At 43.8% G+C, this 27,903-nt stretch overlaps 1 protein-coding gene across 4 annotated transcripts; it reads right to left on the bottom strand.

The window, feature by feature from the left end:
- Positions 1-25,997, bottom strand: NARF (nuclear prelamin A recognition factor). Of its 4 annotated transcripts, none has more exons than XM_044454073.1 (12): positions 25,790-25,997; positions 23,702-23,859; positions 21,912-21,992; positions 20,283-20,426; positions 17,914-18,046; positions 15,202-15,336; positions 9,440-9,558; positions 8,000-8,129; positions 6,628-6,700; positions 4,402-4,539; positions 2,419-2,576; positions 1-449 (listed from the first exon to the last, which is right to left on the bottom strand). In XM_044454073.1, the coding sequence occupies exons 2-12, from the start codon at positions 23,726-23,728 to the stop codon at positions 208-210; spliced, it is 1,380 nt and encodes a 459-aa protein (XP_044310008.1). In that variant the 5' UTR covers positions 23,729-23,859; positions 25,790-25,997; the 3' UTR covers positions 1-207. The 4 variants fall into 4 exon arrangements, with proteins under 4 accessions (XP_044310008.1, XP_044310011.1, XP_044310012.1 ...); XM_044454076.1 differs by lacking the exon at positions 25,790-25,997 and adding an exon at positions 25,068-25,209; XM_044454077.1 differs by lacking the exon at positions 25,790-25,997 and adding an exon at positions 25,101-25,209.
- Positions 25,998-27,903: the final 1,906 nt, after the last annotated feature.

Here is a 27,903-nt window from a genome sequence, read left to right as displayed (position 1 = left end):
TCAGGCTCTGATTAAATAAAGACATTCCAAAGTTACATGGAAACGATCAAGCAACATCTTGACTCTAGATAGTCCAGGAGGGGAACAAAGCAGTTCCAATCCTTTGTACTGTTTCCAAATTTAATCAGTCCCTGTCTCCAGTTGCATAGAATAGTTGCCACTGCTGCTTGTGTAACAACCCTAATGCAAGTCTTCAAATCTGTTTGGTCACCATTTGATATCCAAACTGGTGGCAGCGGGTTTTTCCATGCTGTACTTGGTATGTAATGACTGATGGGCCTTCATAGAGTCCATCCCTTCTAGCCATTCCTGGTAAAGCTTCTGCACATGCCCATCAGTTTCAGGAAGTCGGACAGGCACTGCAGCATATACATCTTCCATCTGCCTGAGCAGGGCTTTGTCTGGTTTTCCATCTTCAGTTTGAGCCTGACCCTTCCCATTTAAGCACCCTAGAAGGAAAAGGCAAGAGAGAGAACTCATTTGCTTAGAGAGAGAAATACACTGGCTGCATCAGACAATAAACTGCTTCTAGCTCATCTGTAAGGTGGGGAGCAAGAATACACCTTTTTCCCCCATACACCTGGTGCATGTGCTCTACTTCTGCTTAATATGCACTTCCCTAAACCAAAATGTGTGCACGATTATTCTCTGGCTTTCTCTGAATGTTTTAAAGCAGTTCTCAAATAAGAAATGCACAATTTAGGGGAAACAGTGTACAAAAATCCATACATTTTGGAAAGCTGCATAAAAGTTATGTAGTGGAAATTGCATATAACATGTGTACAAGAAGGGGTATGTGTAATTTTTTGTGAAGACCTCTTACTACCAAAATGTACAAGCTTATTATTTGCAGAATAAACTATGGCACAGCTCACAAAAAATGTGCTTGTCTCCCTTTCCTCCCTGCTCAGTCCTCCAGCCAGCTCTGGAATGTATCCCAGATGCCTCTGTGGGATCAACCAGTCTTGACTCCTTGGCCTGCCCCCTCCCTGCTCCAAGCACTACCCTTTTCCATCCCTCTCCTTTTAAATTCTTTCTGGAACAATTATTGCAGTATCTGCAGTAGTAAAAGCTCCAAAAAGGAGCTGTGAAAAGTCAAGGATGGCTGCCAACCTTTCGGGACTTGGAGACCCACAAAGAAGTGACACTAAGAAGTATCCATTCCACACTTAATAGTGAAAGGATTGCACTGTCTAGTGGGAGATATTGCCCCCTGCTTTCTTTTGGGGCATCTACTTCTCACTCCACAGCTAAACCATGCAAGGAATTTGACAAGACAAGGCAGACAAAGATCTATCTGCTCAGGCACACTTGCACTGGGATGGAATATCAGCAACCCATAGTTTGGTTTGGACAATGTGATAACACACAATGGATATAAACAACCCAACACCAAGCTGTAGATTTTTGTGGCAGATTATTCACAAAAATTAAGCCACTTTATAAAGATTGAGCTGGGTGCAGATGACATGACAACCCACTACAGCTGGCTGACCATGGTTAGGTTGTCACATTGTGGAAACTCAGGGTTCACGATATGCTAAGAACTAACAGACTGCAAAAGGAATAAGGAATACTTTATCGTATACATTAATGGTAGATGCAGGTGGCAACGCATGATGGCTGTGTAGATAAAATGGGGTTACTGAGACACAAGAGGGAGATGTTATGCTTGTGGGGAAGGGCAGGGCAGGGCAGGGCAGGGCAGGGCGTAACAAGATTTGCAGAAGAAGAAAGAATTTTTAGGAACCCGCTTCCCCCACCCCTGAAGAGAAGTCCCCTGCAAAACAAAAACAATTGATAAAGACTGAACATGTTCACTGGATCCAGATGGTTGTGTTTGTCGGGCACAGGGAGGAGAGGGGAGGTGACCAAGTATCTTGCAAAGGGCCCTAGCTTGCGGGAGCAGCCCTCAAGGCACCACTGCGTCACATGTCACTGGTGAATGTACAGGACACCGTTTTGGCACCCGACAGGACTCAGGGAAACTTGGTCACCTATCCAAAAGCCTCAAGGACCAGAAGCAGGAGCAGAGTCACACAGTCATGGAAAAGAAATAAGCTTATTTCTCCTCCATGAGCACTGGTCATGTGCTGGGTAACCTGCCTAATTTCCCTCTGCTGTGTGACTGACCACATCGTACAAACCCAACCAGGGTGGCACCCAGAACCCTAGAACAGCCTATGGGTTCCGGGTGGCTTCTTGCCTACATCGAGCTACCCTGGCCAGATTGCGCGAGGCAACACGTTGCACCGCGGAGGGTGATGGTGCAAATCCTCCAGCACACGCCCAGCACGCACAGGAGAAGTCAGTCACCCCGGCCTTTTCACCTCTCCATGACTGTGCAAACCCAGTCATGAAGACTGTCTACAACCTTCCTTCTGCACAAAGAGGAAAAAAAAGTTTTCAGGCCGTTACCTCCAGGACAGGCTAACACCTCTACGAAGTGGTAGGAACATTTCCCCTTTTTCAACTTCAGGACCATGTTTTGGATGTTGCGGAAGCCATATGCTGCAGCGAAGCGCAACACTGTCTCACCGTCCTTCTCTAGTGTGACCTCCTGGAAATCTTTGTTTCTGAAAAGACAGGAAGATTCTGAATGAGGGCAACCAGAGAATACTTTGCTGGGTCCTTCACTGAGAGAAGCTGACCAGGGCAGGTACATAGGTGGAAAAGCTGCCTGTCCCATGTCAGCCTCTGCACTTGGTGATCAGCAGCTGAGCTTTTCAGCAGCTGCACTCAAGCTTTTCAACTGCTCTTAAGTGGGGAAGAGTCCCCACTTGCCACGTCCAGTTTGGAATACAGTCACTATTGTTCCCCTGGATTAATAGAATGCATTTAATTAGCGCAGGCCTGCCCTCTGAGGGCTGAAATCCTTCATGGTCCCACCATCCATCAGTGCGATGCAGAGCAATGCCCCTGTGCAGCGGCATGGCGCACTGGAAGCACCTGGGCTCAGTGCTTCAGGCACAGTGCTGCTTTTCTGTAGTCTTCTCAGCACAATCCACACTGTTGGTTCAAACTTATAAATACCAAGATAAACAAAATATTCAGGTTTTTCTTCCCAAACAGGAGCTCACAGTGGGTTACAATGACTGATCATGAAAGCCTTCATAGCCTTGGTAGTTCATAGTAAGGAACTGCCTTTATTTCTATTATTCACTGCAATTATACAACACAGGCAGAACATCTTGAACACATTCTCAATTGGCTTCCCAGGTCTGAAATTCTTGCACTCAAAGAACGCCACAACTCAAGTGGCTTTTAAGTCAAAAGGATTTGTTCTAAAGATTTAGAGAAGGGGAACAAGCAAGGCTTAGGAACAAATGTGTGCTTTCTGCAAACTATTTTGTACACAGTTTGCTACTGACCCTGAATCTTCAAGGATAAGGCTGGTTATACATCACAAGATTGGACCAAGGCTGTGAAATACTGCTGCCAGCCAACTCCTTTATGGTTTGCCTGGCTGGTTTTGATGGCTTTTATCCAGCTGACAGACAAGAGAGGGGAGTGGTCACGTCCTCTGACCCCACACCACTCACTACGAGGCTGTGTGCCTGCATGCATAGCAGGTAAAGGAAGACACAGAAACACGTGTGTACATGAGCACACGTGCATGACCAGGCTTGAGTGTGAGCACTGCACTTAAAACTAGCTGCCTTACCTGGCAATCATCTTCTGGGGCTCTCCACCGAGCTGGTGGTGAGCGGCAAACAGCGTTGCTGGCTGGGCACAGGCCTGCTCCTTGCCCCACAATGGTGGCAAGCATTGCTGACACAGTGGCAAGCGCAAGAGGAACGAGGAGCTGCACCTCTTGGCTCAGAGAGCAGTGGCAGTGAGCCTGCCGCTTCGCCACCAGCACAGCCCTGCAGGAGGACGCCTGCTGTGACCTCACCCACCTCTTGCAAGTCTGTTTAGACCACGCTTGGTGGCAGGAAGCTGAGGGCCATTCAGCCAGTCAGCAGGAACACCAGTATAAACCAGTCAGGTGTGCAGGGGAGGTGCAAGTCTTGCTCTGTATGCATGCTAAGAAAGTGAAAGCTTTTGTGTTAACTTTCTGCTAAACCCACTAACCACACAAAGCACTTTTGTGACTTGACCTGAGTTTCTAGCCAGGCTCCCCGCTGCAAGTTGTCTCTTAGGCATATGTCTAAGCTGGATTCACTGATCTGACTCTGGGATTAGTCCCAGCCTCAGGCTTACCTAGTCATAAAATGGGGAAATGTTTTCCCAATGCTTTTTTCTTTGACCATGAAACAGCCTTAAATAAGCCCACAATATGGTTCCCTGACTTGTGTACATGTGGCAAGAACTTACATGTGCTGCAGCATAAAGTGTGGTCAGAAGGACTATTTCCTGAGCTAGTGTTTCAGACGAACACAATCTTGATAGGAAACTTACTTTAATACTTTGTATGTGAGCTCCTTTACTTCAGTGTCAAACAGCTCCTTGGCAGCGTATTTAAATATGTGCTCCAGGTAACCATCCGAGCTTCTTCCATCATGCCGGATTAATTCAGCCTCCTTTGCTCCACCAAACCTTATAAGGGAAGGAAGTGAAGAGCAAGAGCACTTTCAAAACCTGTACAGCACTTTGTTGGCACATAATTTGTGCCTGTTACCACAAATACCATATATTACTTAAACACAGGAGGGGCAAATTGAGGGGCCAGAGGAGAGTTCAGATCACCAGCAATGAGATCAGAAAATTGCTCCAAACTTGGAGTCAGGTATCTGCACTCAGATTTCCCTTCCCCACATCACAGCTGGGGTGGTAAGAACCACACCAGCTGCTCCTCCTGAGGTCACCAAAGCAGCCTTGGAGCAGAGGTATGGTGGGTATCCCAGGGTGTGGGAGGAGTCCAGCATCGCCAAGTTATGATATATCCTGGAGTTGCCTCAGTCTCCTTCCCTCCCACTCTGAAGTGCCACCATTAGAAAGCAGCCATGCAGCTGCTTCGCAGGGTAGGAAACACACAGAGGCCACCTTTGCTTCCACACTTGTCCCTTCTTGCACAGGATGTCTGCAATCCTCTGAGTTCTGAAGTTTACAGACATCTGCATAGGATAGCAGCCTAAAGGAACATAATCAAAAACCTAATGAAACATGTATTTAAATATAAATATATTTAAATTTAGTATATGCTAAACATTAAATTTCACTGCTTAACCCACTGTGAATGGGGGACTGCAAGTTCTTGCTTTTTCAGCCAGCATCTGTCCAGGGCCAAGCGACACGACACTACTAGGATAACTTCCTCCAACCTGGCGCTCTCCAGATGTGCTGGACTACAGCTTCCAGTGAGAATGACAGAGGGCTGCACTAGGATATCTATCCACAGAGGGGAATGGGAGAAGACATTGGCCTGAAGAAGCACATCACCTGCAGCTACAAAGGGGTTTTCAGATTCCTGCTCTGTTGTCCAAATGACTCACTATGATTACCTTGCTTGGGGATTCATTCATTTCAGGATCGTGGTTTCCTGTCCTGCTACAGGAGTCAAATCAGCATAAAAACTTAATTTCTCTTAAGTTACCGCCTGTTACTGCTGTGGTGAATTATCACTGTGCTTGTCTAGTGTATATAATCCTGGGCCCTGAACTGAGCTGTGGGTTCGACCTGATGGCCTTTTTGGCTCCTTCCAACTCTACTGTTCTATGATTCTCTGACCCGACATAATAGCTTTCCCTAGAAATGTTGGACTTTGTGCCTTACATTTCATAGGCATTTGTTATTTATTTACAGTCTATTTATATTTATTTATAACAGCTTACAGTTATTGAATCTGAATGTGTGTGTGTGTGTGTGTGTGTGTGTCAAGAATAGTATTTCATGTATCGGAGGAAACGGCATATAGTCTATGAAAAAATATCCTACACTAAGCTTGTCCTTATGATGCCTTAAGACTTAACATGTATTATTCTTATTTAGTCTTACTGCAACAAACAAATATAGTCAACCCACTGGAGAAGTATTTATTTCTTTTGTGGGAATTCTTTCATACCCTATGATGTCCCATAAAGGAGCCATTACAAGGTATTCACTCGAAGAGGGGATTGTCAAGCCTTGACTTTATTGCAAATGCATGTCTCAAGTAGTCATGTAGGCCCAACATCCACCTCTGGCATACTAGGGCATCTGCTGGGGCCCAGTGGAGATTACCCCTTGCCTGGCTAGGAAAGAACCCGCCACCTGCTGGGTCCACCATGGCAGCTGCTTCCTCTTGCAATCACAAGTGATGGTGCAGAGATCTCACTGCTGCTTAGGCCCACTCACCTGCCTCAGGGGAGCCTAAGGGACAGCAGAAGGTGGGGGAGAAGGGTAGTCAGTGCTGAGAGGTCACCAAGGACCACTTGCCCAATTTCACCCAAGGTCTGGATCAGCACCAGCCAATGCACAACTTATTTTTGCAATGGAATAACAGGTGGAAGAAAAACTTACTTTACCATATGTCTTTCTGCTGGAACTGCAACACTGAATAGTGTAACAAATGTCACTGATGATCATAATAATGACGGCTATGTTTGCTCTTTTTAAACTCTTTTGTCTGATAGAGGAGCAAAAAATGTTGTTTGCTTTTGGTCAAATCCCCAACCAAAGCAAACCCATTTCATAAGAGCTACTTACAGGGTATCAAAGTCCTGCTCTGCTGTTTCTTTCAGAGAGATTTTTCTCTGCTCCATTATTTGGAAGACTTCACCTGTAAATGGAGTGGGGGGGGGGGTTATTTTAAGCACACACAGAGGGCACCAAAGGAGATGGGAGTCCGATAAAGGCAGGAAGATAGGGCAGGAGATGTTGGATTACAACTCCCATTATCCCTGACCATGCTGGTTGATGGGGGTTGACTAACTTCTGGAGGGCCATGGCATTCCATACAAAAGCTTATATTATATCTTATATCTGGCCTGTTGCATTAATTAAGGCTATCAGAAGGTCCCCACCAAACGTCCATCTAGTCCACCCTTCCCCAAAGTGGTGCCTTCCAGGTGCATTGGACTGTAACTCACAGCATCTCCAGCCAGCACTGTGGTCAGAGACAGCGATTCATATTGCCAGGGAAGAGCAGCTTTCAAGCCATGCTGGGAGTCAAGACCAGAGTCACCTTTATACAGCTCTTATCTGCTTCTCCCCCAGGTATCTTTTATGACTGTTTGTTCCAGTCAGCGCGACAGTCACCTTGTCCTCACACTGCTAATTAGCCGAATGTTTTAGCTTTGGAGAAATCAGGCATGTTTGCTGCTTGCTGACTGGCGAGACCTCTGGCTTGCATGGAGTCACACTGCTGTGGCTTGCAGAGTAGACAGGCGACCGAGCAGCACAGGGAGAAAAGCCAAAGAGCGACCAACCCAACACCACTGAACAAAGTGCCAGGCCCAGAACACTCCAAAGTCACTTTTTCCCTATGGAGTAAATCCCTGTAGTGCCCTCCCGATCAGACACGCTGCTACTTTATGCAACCTGCATCACGGTAGCGAGGAGGTCTGTCGCAAGCTTTACATTTTGGCAGAAGCACGGTCCCTCATACAGCTGTATAAACGCACAAGGACCATCCAGAATCCCTGCCCTGGTCCAGCAGCCTTCCCCAACCTGGTGCTATGCAGATGTGTTGGACTGCAACTCCCATCCTTCCCAGGCTGAAAGGACCCCTGAATATAGTGGCAGAAGTAAAACCTGGCCCTGCTTTAATCACATATAGAGTGGGACGTGAGGCAGGGTAAGCCAAGGCCGGATGCTTTGCAAAGGCCACTCTTCCTCATGCCAAGTCTGGGGCATGGACAGGCCCCCAGACTGGCCAAGTTATTCGGGCACCAAGGAAAGACACCCTCATAGCTGCCTCTCCCCCTCGGTGGCAGCAAATATAAACCACTGTCCATCTGGTGCCCTTTCATAGCATCCTAGATCCAGTCTAGCTAATGGCCAGCCTTTTCAGGCAAGTGTTTGTGCTTCCTTCATTGTCTGTGCTAAAAGGAATACATCTCCTAAGGAAAATGCCTACCTGATGTTAAAACGCAATCAATATCTTGAGAATTAGACAACGGGGTGTAGAAGTCTCCTCGCAAGGTTTCTAGCTTTTTATCATAGCAAGGTGCCACAATGATGTGGAATATTTTCTCTGGGGAGAGATTCTGATGGAGGAAGCACATGGAAAAAAACAAAATGCAGGAAAAGTAAGGCACACCTGGAGACAAAATGGATTACTAGATCTTTCCAGAAAACAAGCTATACATAGAATTTGGATTTTATTGGATCAGAATTCTTGTCCTTCTGAGACTTTCTTTGATGGTTTTACTCTTTGTTTTAATTGATACTTTAATATATTAGCTAGCTGGGAAACTATCAATACTTGAAAAGCAGAATACAATAGGAAAGTGACTGATTGACTGAATGAAATCTTGTCCTATGGGGGGTGGATGTAATGTGGTAAGAAACTTGGGAGAGAATAGCACAAAGAAGGATGCACTTGGAAGAAATGTGGTCTTTAAGGCTGAAACCCTAAACATTCTTACCAAATATGCTTACTAGGAAGAAAAAGTTTCCTTGAATTTGGTATGGTTTATCCTTAAATTAGCACAATTAGGATCAGGCAGATGGCACTCTGTGGAATAGTGCAAGAACATGACCTTTTCATGTCTGTCAAGAGAGGGACCCTTTGTGTGATTCCTCCATGAGAAGGGCATGCAAACTCCTAAAGTAGAGGGGTCGGTGTTCCTGTCTTCCGTGCAAAGGGCAGGCAATGAAGTGTCTACAGGCCAGGCAAGACAGGAAGTGTTAGCAACGAGGGTATGTCAACTCTCCCCTTGTGCAGAAGGAGGGCCAAGTGGTTGCTGATCCTCACTGAAAGCAACACGTAGCCAAATCCAATGGCTTATGCAGTGCTACCAGCTCGCTCTGTTCTGTACAAGAAATGTGGCAGTGCCAAAACAGCAGCAGCAGAGAAAACAGGAAGTGGAAATTATGATAAAACAGAGAGAAAAATTCACTGTCTTGGCTTGGGTGAGGGGAGTGTTTGCATCTCCCCACCCCCATTTAACACATGGGTAAAATTGGGTTCCAGGCCTAGAACACTTCTGCAGACTTCCACAACTGAACTCCCTGCAGATATTTCAGCTATAACTCACATCATCCCAGCCATGGGCCAGAGTGCCTGGGGCTGATGGGAGTCGTACTCCAAAATATCTGAAGGGCACTAGATTGGGTAGACTTGCCCTAAAGTCTTTGTCTAAGACAAAGACAAGAGGATTTGTGAAAAGCTGGTCCAGTGTCTTTCAACACTTCTTAGTCATCAGAGAAACAATTATATTTTGTTAAATTGACTAAAAATCCTCCCCTTAGTACTATACATTATAGATACAGCAAATAACATCAAAGAAGCATATGAAAACTCCATCTCCCTTCACAAGCAACAGTATGTCAGAGAAGCACCAGAAATAGTTACCTGCTGTCTGGCAAAATACCCCTTTATTAGCGAGCCCATGATCTGCTGCGGGGACTTTGCAGTGCAAATGTGTGGAGTTACCAGGCTGGAGAGGGCTCTCTCTGCATACTGGATCCAACCTAGAGCGAGTAACCCAGACAGGTAGAAAGGATTACTACTGATGTTGTTGCTTCTATACTGCCCAACAGCTGAAGCATTCTGGGCACTGCACAACAACTAGGAAAACAGAATAGAAATATAGTGGAAGATTCATAAAACAACGTAGTTAAAAGTTTTCAAAAATGGAGAATCAAGAAACCAAACTCCCTGACTGACTAGACATATAGTGGTATCTTAAGACATGGCTCACCGGAATCACTATTATACTGAGCTGATAATGGGGAAACTGCTGACTTATTCCTTCCATTTCTGCACTATCCAAGAAGCAGTTCCTTTCACCTCCAGTTCATCCAGGTTAGTGGAATGCAATCTTTATCTTTCCCAGCCCATAACTATTTTAATTCCAGCATAGTTACATTTGTGCTCCCTTTTAGACATGTCTTTAAAAATGTACATCTAGCAATATTTGTAGTGCAATGCAAGTGTTTCTTTCCTTTTCCTTTTCTCCCAGAGTTGCATCCAATGTTTGCCCAGTTAAATCCTAAAATTAAACCTTTGTGAAACCCCAACATATTCTGTAGCACTGCAGTTAAGTCAAGAGAGGGGCTGGAGGCTGTTCATTAGCTCTGTTGTTTTTTAGTCAGGTCAGTATTAGTGGTGGAAGGAGAGGCCTTTGAGATGATCCTGCTTGTTCCCCAGGAAGTATTGTCCCCAATGCTATAGCTGAACACTTCAAACCCTTGTGGAGGATTCTCAAACATTTATTGAAAATTGGAACACAGTGCTTTTCTCTTATAAAGGTCAGAGTGAAAGGCACCCCCACCATCAGGCCCAATCCTAGGCAGGCGTGTAACTCAAGGCATCTGTTACAAAGGAAGGAGGTATTTTCAGTGATCATCCCTCTTTGGATGTCTTTCCAGTTAACTCTCTAAAAGCCACGAGAAGCATCCGCACTGGCTCATATTTCAGTCCACTTTATCTGAGCTCAAGCTTCGCTTTCCTTATCCTTCGCCCTAATCCTCCTGGGCTGCACCCTCCCATATCTAAATGAAACTGAATTCTTTGCCCTCTGACATGTCCAGATATGACACTTTCCGTTGAAGAGAGAGGGGGAGGGAGGGAGGAATGAATAAGGAGGGTGACTATTGCTACTTCCAAAAATGCAGAGAAACAGCAGCAGGAGGAAATGTATTAGCACTGGGCACATTTGCATGTCATGCTAAGCCACCCTGTAAACCAGTCAGCTAATTCACACAGTTGATTCAGTTCATCATTTACAGAACAACCCACGATATGCCTGAAACATGATCAGCTTGCTGTGAGTTGTTCCCCACTTCTTCCCCCTCAGTCCTCCAGCTGGATCTGGCACAAACTCCAATGCCTCTCATGGCAGAACCCTTCTCGATTCTTCTTCCCTGCTCCAGCTGACACCTTTTTGTTTGCTGTTTCTTTTTTCAGAATCTCTGAAAATATAATCCCTCAAAATTACACAGATGCACCTGCATTTTTATTATTATTACTACTTTGGTTGGTGTTTCATGAGTGTGCGAGTGCGCTCTGAACACAGCTGATATGCATAGTCTTGCCTAGCCAATTGGTCTGTCTGTTTCGGCTGCCACAGAGTGTAGCAAAGGGTAGCAGGCAACAGATGGACAAGGTGAGACTGCAGGCAGGCTGATCTGTGCACAACCGCAGAGTCTTCAGGGAAGAAGCACTAACAGGGAGGATGAAAAAGCAGCAAAAGGAGGTACACCGAGTGTGGAGGAATATCATTTCCCCTTCAGTGATGTATTTCTCTTGACTGGAACAGACAGTACTCACTACTCTCCCCCTTTCCGGTACTGCCTTAAATCTGTAGCTGCTCCAAAAAGGAGAGATATTACTGCTGCAGTGCCCCGATGGTTCTAAAGTAGCGACAGAAATATATGCAAATATAATGTTTTATTTATTTATTTAAAACATTTCTATGCCGCCCCCATCGCAACAAAGCCTTGGGGCGGCTCACAACAAAAACAAAAACATACAAAAATTATACACTAAAAGTATTAAAACCCAGTGCATCTCGGCTTAATTTTTTTTTAAAATTCTACATAATAAATTAACACTTAAAATAAGTTTTAAATAAAAAGGTCTTAGCCTGGCGCCGAAAAATGAACACAATGTTGTTGTTGTTGTTGAGTCACAAAGTCATGCCTGACTCTTTGCGACCCCATGGACAACATACATGCAGGTTCTCTCCTATCCTCCACCATCCCCCAGAGTCCACCCAACCCCAGACCCACCTCCTCAGTGACTTCATTCAGCCACCTCAGTAAATTAAGGGGAAATTTATGCACCTGCAGCAAGTAAATATCCCCTCCATTTACTTCTCAGCCATTACATCTGCATATATTTCTGCATTTTTAGAACTGCCAGTGAACCACAGCAACTGCATGAGTAAGTACTCTAAAAAAGGAGTTGTGAAAGAGGGGACTTAATATTTCCCCTTTCTGAAGTAGGTTTAGGCTCAGGGAAGTGCTGAAAGGGTGAAGGACACTGAGAAGTGTTGGTTCAACACTGAAAAATGGGAAAATCACATAATCAATATTACTGATTGTTATAATCAATATTGTTAATCCCCTTTTGGCACAGTTACTCCCTTGCCCTTTCTTTCTGACCATTTGTAGAGTTACTGCTTTATACTATTAGTTCCCTCCTTTCTCTCACTGTTATTTCTCCCCTGGTCTTTTGAAATTGTGAAAATTAGCTAATAGGCAGCCTTGTCTCAGCAATACTGATACTGGTCAGTCTTAAATGCACTCTTCAGGCAGACCCTCAAAAATAATCAAAATAAAATTATCACCTCAATTACACATTTTTGAAGTACTTTCTTTAAAAAGCTGGGGAATGTATAATGGTCCTTCCAAAGTGCCATTTTAGCAGGAGTGGAAGGAAGTCATTGGCAAGATCACAACAATGCATCCCATTTTTTTGCCACACTTGATAGGAAGATCTGCGGGTGATTGTGACAATCCATGATCAGTCACAATGCTGATTTTGAACCACATGACAATCCACCAAAGACATCAACTAGTGTAGAACAAACTATGAGTTCCTAGGGCAGCACGTTCAAGAAAAATAAGCCACCCTGCCAAAACCATGCAGCACCTGGGCAACATGACAACCCATCATTGCTTGACAACCCAGGGTGGCTTGTTGTTTCATCTGATCTCGCTCAGTGTTGGACTGGTGACATTTCAAAGCCCAGAGCTCCCTTCACGCAAGCTCAGACCCTGCCCTTCAGGGCATGACTCATCATCTTGCTGCGCTCTTGGAGCTGGGTTTCTACAGCTTCCATGTCATACATCGCATAATCGAAAGAGCCTTGGTGGAGTTTAACTAGGAAAGCCAAGAGCCTGTTTACAGTGTGAGTCATTTTGTAAGCTGACTGACCTCCAAGTATCTATTTCTCAGAAAGAAAAACAGGCAGAGTTCACTCAATTAGCTCTATCCTTCTTGTCCACATTCATCAATGTTCAGTTTGCAAACAGCCTTGGAGCAGGAGCGATAGGACCCAGAGGATTTTATCTGCTCCCACACACCAACGCCCAGGCCCTTTCTGCCTAGTCATCCACAGGGCTGAACTTGAGAAACACAGTGGCAGAGGAGGAGCTGCTTCCTGGAGGAACATGAGCTCTTCAGCTTTCACCCACAGTCTACACAAAGGCTGGGAAACTCTTTGGCCCTCAGGGCCATGCTGTATGCACACACAGCACCATTCACAGGTGGGGGTGGAATCACTGCCCTGGCCTGACCCCACCACCCCAGTGACTTCAGCTAGGATCACTGCTAATACTGTGGTGTAGTGGTTAAGAGCGTGGGACTGGGAGTGGAGTAAGCTGCCTTATGTAAGCTCCTGGAGTTCCTTGAAAGGAGAAAAGGCAGGATATAAAGATTATTGCTATTTATCTGATTTATAGCCCACCTTTTTTCTTTTAAAGAATGCGAAGAGGAAGGTCAAGATCTCTTCTTGCAAATGCCAGAATGTAGGACACGGAATAATCAATTCAAGTTGCGGCAACCCAGACTCAGGCTGGACATCAGGAAAAGCTTCCTCACAGTCAAAGCAATACAACAGTGGAACCAACTGCCTAGAGAGGTGGGCACTCCCACACTAGAGACATTCAAAAAGAAGCTCAACAGCCACCTGGGTGGAATGGTGTAACTTGGTGTCCTGCAACAGCAGGGGGTTGGACTCGATGGCTTTCATGGGCCCTTCCAACTCTTCTATGATAAAACAGCTTACATCATTCTCCTCCTGCTGCTCTCAATCTTTTTCCCACAACAGCAACCCTGTGAGGTAGGCTGGGCTGAGAGTCTGTGACTGGCCCAAAGCCACCCAGTTGGCTCCATGGCTGAGCAGGGACTAGAGCCCAGGTCACCTGAGTCTCAGTCCCATGCTCTTTATCACTGCACTGCACTGGTTCCCATAATATAAATACATAAAAAGCAGTGTGGGAGCAGCCATCTTCTCCCAGCAGCCCACTGACCTGCTGGCTGTGCAGAAATGTGGATAGGCTTGCCTGGGGCTCACACAACTAAAAAAAAAAAAAGAGGGAAAGAGAGACATCGCTCAGGGATTCAGGGAGCAATTTTCTTGGAATAAGAAATATGGATAAGACTGAATTTATACTTTTCTCTCAAAGGCAATGCTATGACCTCTGAGACAGTCTTAAAAATTGTGACTGCAGGGCTTTTTTTTTTTTTTTTAATCCCACCTAAGTGTGTTTTCGACCTGCTAGCTGAAATCACATGCAGAATATTTCTTTATCTACTCCTACTTGGCTTAAAAGATGGATTCATGTGTTCTGAACTCAGTATTTCCCTCCCTTTCTAGTGCTTCATGTGGCAGTGTACTGGCATGGTATCCAAGACACGCTGCTGAAAATTAATGCATCTCATTTGCACAGTGGGGAATGCAACATAGATGGGAATAAGGAACCTTTTAACATACAAATTCCCCTCCAGCTGAACCAGATTTCTACTTTGTATGTGCATGTGTTTCAAAAGAGATTATTTCTGTATTATGCTACCCTGCAACTTCCACATCTACTGCTTGAACTGCTATAGCAATAGCAAATCTTACAACAAAAGGCTCACAGTGAGCACTGATTACAACAGTGTGCTTCTCTGCCTAAGAGTTTGTTTAAAGGCCCTAGGAAGCTGACAGAAACCAGACCATATTTTGCCATACCTTGGATTGCCCTACAAAGAGCCAACTAGTGCAGCCATAAGCTGTGCTCCTGGAGATGTTTGTGGGGTAGGGTTCGGACCAAATATAAACTGGATTGTAAGCAATATGAAAAAAAATCACAAGATTATGGGAGAGAGGAAGCCAATATGCCCATTCTGTCGGAGTTTGACCACTGAAAGAATATCACAGAAGTGAAACTGGTCCCAGCTCTCTTAATGAAGAGGAAGTGATTTTCCTAGCTGATGGACTTTTAAAGTATGCCCCATTGTCCCAACCCAAATATTTCAAAGACAGGCATCAGATCAGAGAACTGGATATTATCATGGAAGTACTTGTGTCTTTGACATGCTTAGATAAACCAAAAGACATCCATTGCAGCAGCGAGGGCTGGTGAAGTGGGTTGTGCAATGTTTGGGATGGGATTTCTCACCCGGGCAAGCTGAAGCGAACATAGGTAAGGCATGTTCTTCTTGATTCTGATGGTGGTACCGTTGCACAAACTCCTTCTGGCTTTCCAGGATACTAAAATCAGCAGCTATCGTGGTATCAAAGACATAATGCACACCTATAGGAAAACAGTCAAGAAAGCAGGGCAATGGCATATAATCAGATAGTGCTTTCATCTGTTCTACATAGTCTTTAGCCTTTTTAATGAATATGTGAAAAACAAAAGCATGGGTGGGCCAATTTGCATCCATGTTTCCACTGACAGTCACAAAACACACACATGACTTGCATGCAGTTTTACCAGGCTTATCAACAAGGCAGAGTATTAGAACTGGGGCAACCCAACTCAAAGATCGTATGAGTTTAAGATGCAGTTTGTGCTGGTATGGGGATCTCCCACTTAAGTTAAAGAAAGTGGGAAGGAGGTTACACTGAGACTTCTGGGTATGCCTGAATCAGACTGTAGCCAGTTCGCCTGGAATCCAGTGCTTTGGCCCTGTCCAAAGGGGATGACCAGAGACCTGAGGTGGTAGAATGGAATTATATCACTTCAGTCTACAGGTGGGAGAAACACGTTGTTGCTTCTTCTGGTTAAAAAGCAAAGAAACACCTCAAGATAGAGAACTAGGACAGCATGGAGCAGTTGCTGCTGCTGCTGCTGTTGTGAGATGCCGTCAAATTGTCTTTGACTTATGGTGACCCTGTGAGTGAATGCCCTCCCTTATGTGCTTCCTTGACAGACATGCTCAGCTCTTGTAAACAGCATGGTGCAGACTGGGCAAGGATTTTTTCTCTATTTTTCCTCTATGTTCTAGTTTTTGTTTGCAGGGGATTTTCAAATGGGGAACATTCACTTGCAGTTTATCACCTCATTTTGCAGCACATATCAATTATGCCTTACCCTCACCCACTATTCTACAACTCGAGGTTTTAAAAAACACAAAGGTTTGGAAAATCTAATCAGTGTAGCAAGTTGTCCTTCCTTTCCCCACTCTCCTGAAGCTGCATCATCATTTATTCACTGCTGGGGCAGTGGAATATAAAAGAGAAAGGACACAGGAACAAACAATACACTTGGCTCAGCAGGTCAAATGTCTAAAGCAAAAGATTCTGGGAACTCATGAGGCTCTGTTTTCTGATGCCCTTCTATATTTTGTGGGACTCACACACTGTTCAACTCCAGGGAACACTGGGAACCTGCCTCATATGCATGTCTGTCTAGGCTGGTATCACCCATTCCAGCTGTTGGCAACTCACGGCAGAGGGTCCTGTTATGGTGGGATCCTTTTAACTAGGATGTTGTGGGATGAGCTTGGTACCTTCTGCAAGCAACATACAAGCTCCACTACTGAGCTGCAAACCTTCCCTTTAAGTACAAAGCAAAGCGGGGGGGGGGGGGGGGGTCCATGGGGACACAGCACTATATGGGAGGCAGCTCCTTCTTACCTCTGGAAGCCTGGATTTGGAAGCATCAGTCCTAGCCAACTGTCATGCAAACGTGGGAGGGGAATACGCCCAAGCAGAGGTACTAAAAAGGTTTTTATAGGTGCTCATTGGACAGAACATACAAGTTAATTTTAAATGGAAAAGCTGCCCATACCAGTGTGTGAAAAGTGGAAGCAGTAAAATTTTTCCACAACACCCGATGCAGGTGATTGCCTCTCCTGGGACTGTCTGTTGACATGGGCCTTTAGATGAATGATCAACAGTCCATTTCCTACTTTTCTCCTGAAAGTCATGGGCTAGTTCTTTTAAAAAGTCAGGCAGACTGTCTGTATAAAGATACAGGGCATGGGGGGGGTGCGTTAAACTGCATCCACCCCCCAGCTGTACTTGATCATCATGCATTCAAAATTTAATTTAATTCAATTTCTTCATGCATTCACAATTTCATTCAATTTTGGGCACAGTAACACCCCCAATACACATACAACATCTTTTTTTTTGCAAACAAAATGGTTCCTGGAGATGATGTACTCAAAGCGTCAACACTAGCAAACGTTGGCCTTTTGGAGACTCCACTGCAGGTTGGTGTGATCAAAGTGTCACAATGAGCTTGCAAACAAATTAGTTTGCACCCTTTGGTGTTTTGTAGCATTTTGTATTTATTTCTCTTCTATTTTTAGCACCCATACAGAAAGTGTGCGTAACATGCAGTGGGGTGGTCTGGAGGAATGAAAATGGTCCCCAGACTGACAGAAGTTGTCTAGCCCTGGTGTAGGGATTTATTTTCCGTTCTAGACTTTGAACTACACTCGCTCTTCTTTCAAGCAAATGCCTACTCCTGATTACGCCAAGCTTTTTTCATGTCAGCAACCTAATTTAGGTGAGAAAAATCATATTGTTGTGCTGCTGCTGTTGCTAGAACAGTTGACAGCCTGACATCTTTGCCACTTTTGAAAATCATCCAGCTATCTACTAGTAGATCCCAGTTTAACCCATTTTAGATTTCCTGATAATAAGCAGCGCCCCCAAAGATTTGATATGTACTGTCCTCATTATTTCTGCACTAATGGAAATGCCCTATTGTATAACAAACATGGACACAGCTATAAATAAATCCTTTGCCAAACAGCCTTGCAATCTCATCTTGTGACAGATCATATGCTGCAAAAGTATGCAAGGGAAGCAACATGTAATTTTTAAATAAAAATATGATGTTTGTGTTTTTTTCTCACCATGAAAACAGACCTACCAAGACTTTTGAGGAAACCACAAAGCCTCTTGGCTGCTTCTGTTACACAGAGATTGAACTTAGCAGCAAAATAAGGCAAGGACTGAGGACATATAGACACTGCCAACACTTTGTGTTTTGAGGTATCACATTTCTGGAAAACAATACACAACAAAACATACAAGGGCATTACTGCAACACTCCAGTGCATTTCACATTCATCAGATAGATTCTTTGCATGCTGCTTATTTTTCTGACACACTGATTAAACCAGCTTTTCAGGAAAGGGTTTAGGAGGTGGGCTTTATTTGTTTGTTTTTTCCACTTGTATGCCGCTCCATAGCCAGAAGGCTCTCTGGGTGGATCACATCTGCCCACACATTCCACTGGAGCAGGGGGATATCACTGTGCTGAGGAATCCGCTTTCCTCTGTCCCACCCCACCCCAATTTCAGCCAAGAAAGAGTGTGAACGAGAAAGAGAGAAACAGAAAATCAAAATGCCACATTGACAGTTGCCACAATGCAGCAGCTTGTTCCTTCAGACTGTGCAAGTGCTGAGGTGCAGTGGTTATTGGTCTTCTGTCTCTTCTCTTTCCCCTCCAGATCCCACATCAGCACCCAGCATCCTTGGGCAGCTGCTGGGACCCCCGCAGGGCATGTGTGCTGATGCTGCCTGGATGCCCAGCTGCAAACAAACCTGGCGGTGACTGGAGTGGGTGACCATTTAATTTCTCCCAATATCCTCAGTGTATCATTGCTGAGGACAATTGTGAGGAATTGAAATGGCTGCCTACCGCTGCCATCACCAAGTAAGCTCCAAGGAAACCCATAACTGGAAGCCCACCAAAGCAGGAAGGTGCTCCCTAGGAGACACTTGGCCAAAGGCTTCCTTAAATGCGCAGCTGCTCATTTTTCTCTCACTGCTTGAACACTTGAATGGCGCATACAGCTCTCCTAGCACAGCGCAGCCAAGGAGACATTACTATTTGTTTTCTCTCCTTTTGTGACTTCTGGCTTTAAACACTTAAAGGCAAAACGTTAGTTGGAGCTATGAATTTAGTGATCAGAAGACTGCAGAAATGAAACCACTAAATAACTATTCTAGCAGCTGCAAGGAATACTGGCAGTAGAACAAAGGCTAGAGGTATTCCCTCTGTGATTGATTGAAGAATTCTTGTTCTACAAAGCTGGAAGAGCTTTTCATTAAGGGAGGGCTATATGTAATCTCTCACTGAAAAAGCGTTTTGTAGAAAATCCCATGAGTTTATGCTTTATTAAACACATGCAGAACATTTATTAATCCTTCATAAAACAGCAGCTTTAGGTTTGGGGCAGAAATGAAATCCAGCACAAGACCATTTCATACATTATGGTGCAGCAAACCCTGGTCTCTTTTTGTCAGAAGCCACAGCCTAACCTGACTCCCTGCAGAGTGCATATGCACCATACCCCAGTCTGCCCAAGGGGTTTGCTGCATTGGTGCTTCATATTTCTAGGGGCATACTTAAAGCACGGGGAATGTACACCTACAAAACAGTGTATGAAGAGTCCACAATCCCCGCTCACAGACTGACAGTGAAGGATAGGAAACAAAAGAAAACAACGGGAGAATAATTAAGGTGTTATAAAATTGCCACACAAATACACACTTGTGGAAAAGATGATTATTTCTAAAGGATGAAAAGTCAGAACACTAGAATGAGGACACTGGGATCTAAAAGGGGATTTGGCAATAGACACTTGCCCAAGAGAACAGAGATTTTTGAGTACAGGAGAAATGGGGATAGATTTGAAGTTGGAAGCAAAGACCCTAGAGCAGTGATGGCGAACCTTTTAGAGACCGAGTGCCCAAACTGCAACCCAAAACCCACTTATTTATCCCAAAGTGCCAACACTGCAATGAAACCTGAATACTGAGGTTTTAGTTTAGAAAAAACAACTCACAGCCAGTCCAAGCAACTATATATATATCCTTGGCAGCGCACTGATGAGCCATGCGAAAGCTCGGATGAGTCGCGCTTAATGAATTGCGGCTCGTGACATCATTGCCTGGCACCGCTACTCCTTTCCGAGCATGCACATGACCCCTATGTGCGCTGTTATCCAATGATTGGCTGCTGGGGCGATGCTGGGGCAACTTGGCTTGCGTGCTGACAGAGAGGGCTCTGTGTGCCCGCTGCGGCACGCGTGCCACAGGTTCGCCACCACTGCCCTAGAGGTTAAAAAAGATCAAAATGTATAGGAAACAGGAAAGGCAGAACAGCTGGAACAAGAGATTTTTCAAAACAGGAAGGAAACAAAATCATGGGAAAGTACAGTTGCTTGTATCACAGAGTTCCAATGTGACTGTCGGGCCAGTACATTTTCAGTGCAAACACCATCCCTTTACCTTATTAAGGTTCAGTACACTGAAGAGTTCGTTCTGATTTTGCTGGAAAACTCTAACTGCTTCATTGGATGTTATACAGTTGTCACAAGCTAGGCAGTCACTAAGCAGTATTTTAGCATTAGCCAACTTATGGAATTCACTTTTCTGAAAAGGAGAAAAAAACTAATGTAAAAAGGGGGGAATTGGAAAAAGGCAGGTTAGGACCCACCACCATGTTGGAGGAGTTCTCTGTGTGGTGTTTAAATTATAGGGAAACAGTTTGGGGCTCTTCATGAACTCTACAATCCTTCTCCTGACTTCTCACCTCCAATTTTGGCCAAATCATCCTTCCCCACAATTCTTCCACAAATAGAAGCTGCAGGGGCTGTTAGAGAAGGTGCAAGGGCAGGCCCTCATTCCTCCTATAATTTATGGACTGTCCCAGGATGTCCAAATGTCCTACTTTACAGAGGAAAAACCCTCTATTTGAAGGCATCTTCTATCTGAAGGGCTGTTTAGTCCAAGTCCAACGTAAAGAACCATAAGAAGGGAGAGCAGCAGGGATCCTGAAGTTGCCCACTAACACCTGGACAGTACCCTGGGCAAGTGTGCCGATCACCAGGCCCTAGATGTTTAATTTACTATGGTGAGATGTTTCAGATTTTAAATTTTAGCAATTACTTCCAGATTTGGATCTTTGTATGCAAATCCATATCCTATTTTGTCTTCTTTTTTGTGGATGACTTTGATGTGTAAGTGGTCAAACTGCCAGCAGAGTGGCCCAAGAGACTGATCGAAAGTTGACACTCTCAGCAGAGCTTGCTGATCTTTAATCTGCAAATCTTGAACACAAGGCAATGTGTTCCTATTACTCAAAGGTTACACCAATTGTAGCACTAAATATTTTATAAATCATGAACCTGGATAATCAGATCATGGAAAGGAGGAAAATGGCGTGTTCTGGTGGGGACCAAAGTGGAGAGACCCATTAATAGAGTAGCAGTAATCCTGAACCTTCTTTCTGCCCTGTCCAACGCTCCCTCACTGATGAAATTATGGAGATCAGCAGACAGGGAATGTACAGGAAATCCAGCAAGGAGTCAGAAACCCAGAAGCCCAAGAAACAGATACAGTGGCCACCTGGATTCAGGAAAGTCCTAAGTATGCAGAGCATTCTTGCTAAGTCAGTAGTATTTACAGCATTTAAACAGGGAACCTTAATTTGGCCTTTAGACACTGTATTTTTGAATATATATTTTTGTCATAGTGACCACCACTGGAAATTTTTATCCATTACAGTTATGGATAATTGTAATGGATGATGCTTCAGGTGTGTGTAAAGCACATTCCAATATACACACACATATGCACACAATATTTTTCAGAAGAAAGTTAGCCATGATGGCTAAATAAAAATCAATGGGAAAAGATAGTTATACCCTTTTTAATTTCAGCTATTTATTTATTATAGTTTTATATCTCCTAATAGCCAAAGCTCTCTGGGCAGTTCACAACAATTAAAAATTAAAAACATAAAATACAGTATAAAAAATAAATGGTTAAAGTACAACTTCAATGGGACTTAAGTCATGAGTCCCTTCAGCTGGATTGGGACACTTATGTTAAAAAGAGCATTACACAGGATATTACCTCTTCATTTTTGTCGTTTGAATTGAGAAACTCAACTGGTGTGTTTTGTTGGTCATCACTCTTCTGTTTTTTACTACATTCCTGAAACATATTATAGACAAAATTGTTGATCAAAAAGCATGAGATAGGCTAAGGGAAAGATGGGTTCTTTTTGTGTATATCTTCATTCCGTGGAAACTGTCTGCATGCTTTACCTATTTTTAATTAAAACAGTCCTTTATTAAGATATTAAGGATGCAGGTGCCCACAGCTCTCCAAACTTGGAGCATCTGATGCGAATGTGAAAGCAAAGGTTGCTTTTGTATTTGACTCACCCTGCAAAGCACCCAGACAATCAATTTCAGTTGTCTAAGTGCAGTCTTCAGAAGGAGAGGGAAAGAGGCTGAAGCACTGCCAGGATCAAAGTTGCCTTTGCAACTTTGAAGAAGCAGCCAGCATGGTTCTTTCCATGCCAGCTGTAAGGGTGAGGGAAAGGTACTGCAAATTCAGAGTTCCGAGACTTTCCTAAATAATGAGAACAAGTAATTCTCCATTTCTGTCCCTGAATAACCCTAAGTTCCAGGCACTTAAGGCATGGCTTTCCTAAAAGGGACACATGTCCTCCTTAGCAACCTGGACAAGATGGTGCAAAGTCTACTACACACATGCTTCTCCAAGCTAAGGGCACAATCCTATGCATGTTTAGGCAGAGCAACTATGTCTTTCCTACAATTGGAGCATCTCCCTCGCCCTTTTTAGGTCTAAACATGCATGAGATTGTGCCCTAAGCCACACACATGAGTGAGGGACACTGTGAACCAGTACAATTCTTGGGAGCCCACAGTGTATGTACAACCACACAATGTGATGCCAGCCAAGAACATCAAGTGATTGGAATCTTCCCCTCCACCTTTAATCCCAATCTTATGTGGAAACACAATTTAGAAAGTAAAGGAAAAAATGCTACTCATACTATATGCATGTTTGTGTGTAAATAAATAAAATGTTGTGTAAAGTTTCTTGCAATATCACTAGCTGTATATTGTGTAGGATTGACACTGGAAAAAGACCTGATCTCCTGGGTGATTAAAATTCTGAACATTGCAGAAATGGACAAACTAACTGATGTATTTCATTGAAGCTTTAGAGTTATGCCATCAAGAAACTTGGTCAAAAAACCAGACTCCATTCATTTCTCTTTGGAACATACATTACAATTATATATAGTTGAGACAAAATCTATTTCTATGGTATCAATGGTACTGTTACATAATGTTGTTGTTGTTAATAATAATGTTATTAATAACAATATGAATGTTACTCTCCAAAGTCTCCTTTTCATTTATTTTTATTGTGGATTTTAATAAACGAAAACAAAATAGAAAAATAGAAACAAATGAAAAAATGAAATAAAGTATTATAGTTTTTTACATAAGGTTTTTACCTAGAACCATAGACAAAAGGAATGCCCATGATTATGGAAGCTCTTAACCTATCCAAATGCAAGAACACTTAAGTTTATAGTACTTCTCTTCACAACCCAACCATTGTGTTCTTTTCCTCAGATATATAAGCCTCTCCAAAGTCAAAACAAAACCTATATATTCAAATAAGTTGCTTATAACTATCATGGTTGGAGCCCTATATAATGTGTGTGTTTACAGAGCTCACTGACTTCAGTGAGACTCATTGCCAGGTCAGAGTGCTCTGGCTTGCAGCTTTAAATATGGTGTTTACTCTTAAGCAAGTTATACTGAATTCAGTGGGACAACGACCTTAGAATTATATAAATGCTTAAGAAAAGCACTTACCGTTTTGGTGCAATTTTCACACTTCATTTGTGGATCTTTGCCTTTACTTTCTTTGGTCTATTTTTGTTTGGTGGTATTAGGCTGTGCTTGAAAAGTTGCTGGGTCTCTTCTTATACTTGCATCCACAGGAGAAGCCACTGCCTGTTTTTCTCACCTGCCTGAAACAATAAGGAGCACAAGAGGAAAAGCTATGGTGGTTGGTCTTTATTTCTGTAATTGCCTTTCAGTCTTCTTACAGCTATAACTTATTTTAGAATGAAGCTTTCTGGGACCAATGAAAAGCCTGGAAGGCAGTGACGAGCTGCTGGCTCAGCTGCCAGTTCTGCCTCTGTCACGCTTTCAAAGTGGGAAGGTTTAAATCCTGTAACTTTGCTGAGTAGTCCGATCACCACAACACAAATGCCTAATGTCACATCATCAGACTCTGAAAGTATGTTTAGCTTCCTATCAATGATTACCTCCAGCAAGAGGTGATTTTATTGCACCATATTGACAACATGACACCTGCCATGGAAACCAAGAAAAACCTTTGGTTTCATTCTGATATGTCTCTGGAGCCCAGAGACAGAAATAACAGGCCTTCAGACATAACAGCACTGCCTACACAAGTAGTTCAACACTGTGTGCATGACAGAGAGAAACAGAAGAAAAGTTGCCTCAGCTATGTACTTCTCAGCCTTGCCAGAATTTAGAAAAATCTTCCCTCACATGAACAGTATTCAGCTTCCTCTCAAACCACAAATTTTGAACAATCCCTGCCACTGAACACATCCAGGAGTCCTCTAAATGCCCGCTGTTCATGATGACTTGTGTGCCAAAACCTGGTTTCTCTTCCACGTGGTCAAGCATAAAACCGGCTGCCATTCATGCTTGCCATGACTCTATGAGTGTTCAGCCAACCAACGGATAAGATTCCAAGAAATCCCTCTATCATCCCTTATCCTAGCTCTGCAGAACATCATATCCTTGAGGATGTTGGGAGTTGTAGTCCAATGCAATAGGAGGCCAGCAGGTCAGAGGAGGACAATTTGTGCCCTTCATTTCAGAAGACATCACCTCTACAACGCAGACAGCCCAGTTTGGCAGTCTCCATTCTTTCCAAATGCTGGCAGTGGAATAAGCCATCTGTGGCAGTCCACTTCTTATCCATATTTTGTGAGCCTGATGCGTCCATAAGCAAAGAACGGCCACGGACATCTGAGGCTCGTATTTCACATATTACTCTCCGGGGCACATGCATTATAAAGACGGGATACAAACAAGAACCCCCGGCAACGTCTGTCAGTCTTACCCACAACATCTAACCAAGCTTAAAAGGTGTTCTGGTCAAAGAGGCAACAAATATAATAGATCCTTATTTGCTTACCCAACCCTTAAGGCAAACAAATGAGTCCCACACCTGAGTTGGGCATATGGAGCCCCAGATCTATGCCTGGTTTCCTGAAGCAGGACTATCACTGCTACCAGCCTGCACAGACTGATTCATGAATAGATGTGGCACCTCGCTCTGCACTGCGAAGCAATCGTGTCTCGAAGCAGCCGAACCCTCAGCACAGTTACTTGGAAGTTGACTTTCCGTTTAAAAACGTGCTCTGGTTGCAATGCTGAACTAGCCCTTCATCTGCCTGCACCTCCCAACATCGAATTAGAGTGCTGTCTGCATTCTGTGAGGTCCCGCTCTCTGCTTCAGCATTTCATAAGCATTTTAAAATAATAGGCAAACCTGGTACGCTTCATCGCAGGGATTATATAAAATGCTACTGCGTGTGTGGCAATTGGAGAGAGTCCCGAATCCTAATCCGTTGGAATGGATAACAGACATAAATTCACAGCACTCTCGACATTTTTTCTTTCTCATATTGTTATTGCGGTTGCAAACTCCACATAAAACTAATAATTATTGGATCTTACGCTTGCAACCGCGAGCCTTTCCGCATCTCCGTTGCAGATGCCTACAGAATGATCAGGGAAAGCCGCCTTAAGACGGTCCCAGAAACATGCAGGAGCAAGCTGCTGATGCTACCGCAGCAGAAAAATCGCAAAGCATGCACAGAAATGGGAAGAGAAAGAGAAAAGCAGACACGGTACCTTGTTGCATAATTCACTTAAGTCACAAATGGCATCCCTAAGAGAAATTAAATATCATTACAGCTAAAGGCGTGCGGTTTGTGTTGGAACGCCAGACACAAGCCGGGTGGTCCTGAGCGGTCCCTAAGCAGGATGCAACGCGCTCTTCCTTTCTCTTCCTATTTTTGGGGTCGCCTTGTTTGTCCTCTCTCCTGTTCTGTCGTCTGCAAGCCTTCATTGTAGACCTGAGGGTTGTCACGTAGCCTCAAACGTTTGTGTGAAATGCGAGGGACAGCGCCTTCTTGCGGCACGAGAGTGTCACGCACCTAGAGTTTGCTTATTGCTTTATTTTAAGCAGTTAATTTATTTACCGGGAGGGCAACGCCGGAGTATCATGCTGGGGTTTATATTTCCTCACAAACTTAAGTAAAAACCAAGCCTCACTCCTTATTTTCTCCCCACCACCGCCCATTAACTCAGTTCTTGTTAGTGTTTCTCCCTTGTTTTTTAAAAAAAAGCTTTCAGTTTTCCCAACCTGGTGCCCATCAGAGTTTTTGCACTACAACTCTTCTTACACCTGACCACTAATGGGAGTTGTAGACAAAGCATATGGTGGGCCTCGGTTTGGGCCTTGGCTTCTCTAATCTAACTTTTTTTGGGGGGAGTCACTTGTCAAAAGTGTTTTTAGGTGCAAAATATCAATCCATCCCATTTGGAGCAACACTAAATTATGTATTGACTGCTTATCAACTGCTTGCCATTCTCTGTCTTTTCCCTGCTTGCTTCTGCCACAATAAAGAAACAAACAAACACCCACAACACTTGAAAACTTGTAGAGGCTCAGTTTCCATTTGAGACAATCCCAAATATGATTGCAAGACAACCAGGGTTCCCCCTAAGCCTTATATACGCATGTATAAAACAGAGATGTGTGCTACAAAATCTAAAAGATAAGCCTAAATCAAGTTCTGTGGAACTCTAGATACAAACATCTGAACAAAGGCCTATCCAGTCCAGCATTCTGCTCAAACCGTGGCCAACCAGCTGAATGGCCTGTGGGAAGCTCACAAGTGGCAGATGAATGCAGCAGCACTCTCCCATGTTCCTCAGCAACAGTTATTCAGAGGTATATTGTCTCAGATCCTGGAGGTAACACTTGGCCATCTTGACCAGCAGCTGTTGATTGGGAAAAGAAGCAATCAGGTAGATGCCCAAAATTAGAAAAAAATATCTCCTGCCATTTAATTATCCTTTTTTCTATGCTTTCTGTGCTAGGCAGGGTACGGTGGCCACTGATTTGGAGAGGGTGGCTTGAAAGAGCTGCAAATGATAAATGATTTAAATTATTGTTATCACTTCTTTAGTGTCAGATGGAAGTAAAGGTGCTTGTGGGATTTTCTGTCTCAGGTACGGAAACAAATTCAACTAGCCTTGAGTACTGTGCACCTTGAGCTGGAGTTGGGGGAAAAACCATTGGCTGCTACTTTTCAGGCAGCTTTCAGGTTTGCATCATAGAAGTGGGCTGAGACTTAACTAATATTTGATAGAAGGGCATCCTGATTCACTTCCCAGGAAAACAAGTTAAGATGACCTCGGATTTTATTTGCCAACAAAAATGCGGGCACACACTTTATAGCACTTAGTCAACACATCATTTTCAGTCAATGCTTCTCTAAGCAATTTAAGCTGTAATATTCCAAATACCAGTTCCATCTATTTTAATCTGTACAGTGAATCTGCAGGTATCAATGAGCATCTGATGGCTCATTGGTACACTTTGGATTTCTTCATTTGACTTTTCTGACTTCATTTCTCATGTTTCTATGGAAAAAAAACATAGTTATCTCAGTCTAAGATAACCTTTTCACCTGGAACAAACTGCACTTCATTATATGGTTAAGGGCTAGATTCCAAACTAAAGTGAGAATGTAAAATAAATAAATAAAATACTCCAGAGGATTGACTGCTTCTTTCGTGTTTCACTATAAAATATATTGGGCTGGAAGAGTTCACATTTTATAATACAATCACAGTTATTTGAGAAAGGCATTAACAATGAATAGAACAGAGTGGCTAAAATGTCCTGTGTTTTCCTATGTAAACAAGGGTTGTTGACTCAGGATAGCAACCTTGAA

This window comes from Varanus komodoensis, unplaced genomic scaffold (genome assembly GCF_004798865.1).
Source record: "Varanus komodoensis strain SLA01 unplaced genomic scaffold, ASM479886v1 scaffold7_1, whole genome shotgun sequence".
Lineage (NCBI taxonomy): Eukaryota > Metazoa > Chordata > Lepidosauria > Squamata > Varanidae > Varanus > Varanus komodoensis.
The sequence above is the reverse complement of the archived record's forward strand: the minus strand, read 5'-3'. Positions and strand labels throughout refer to the sequence as shown.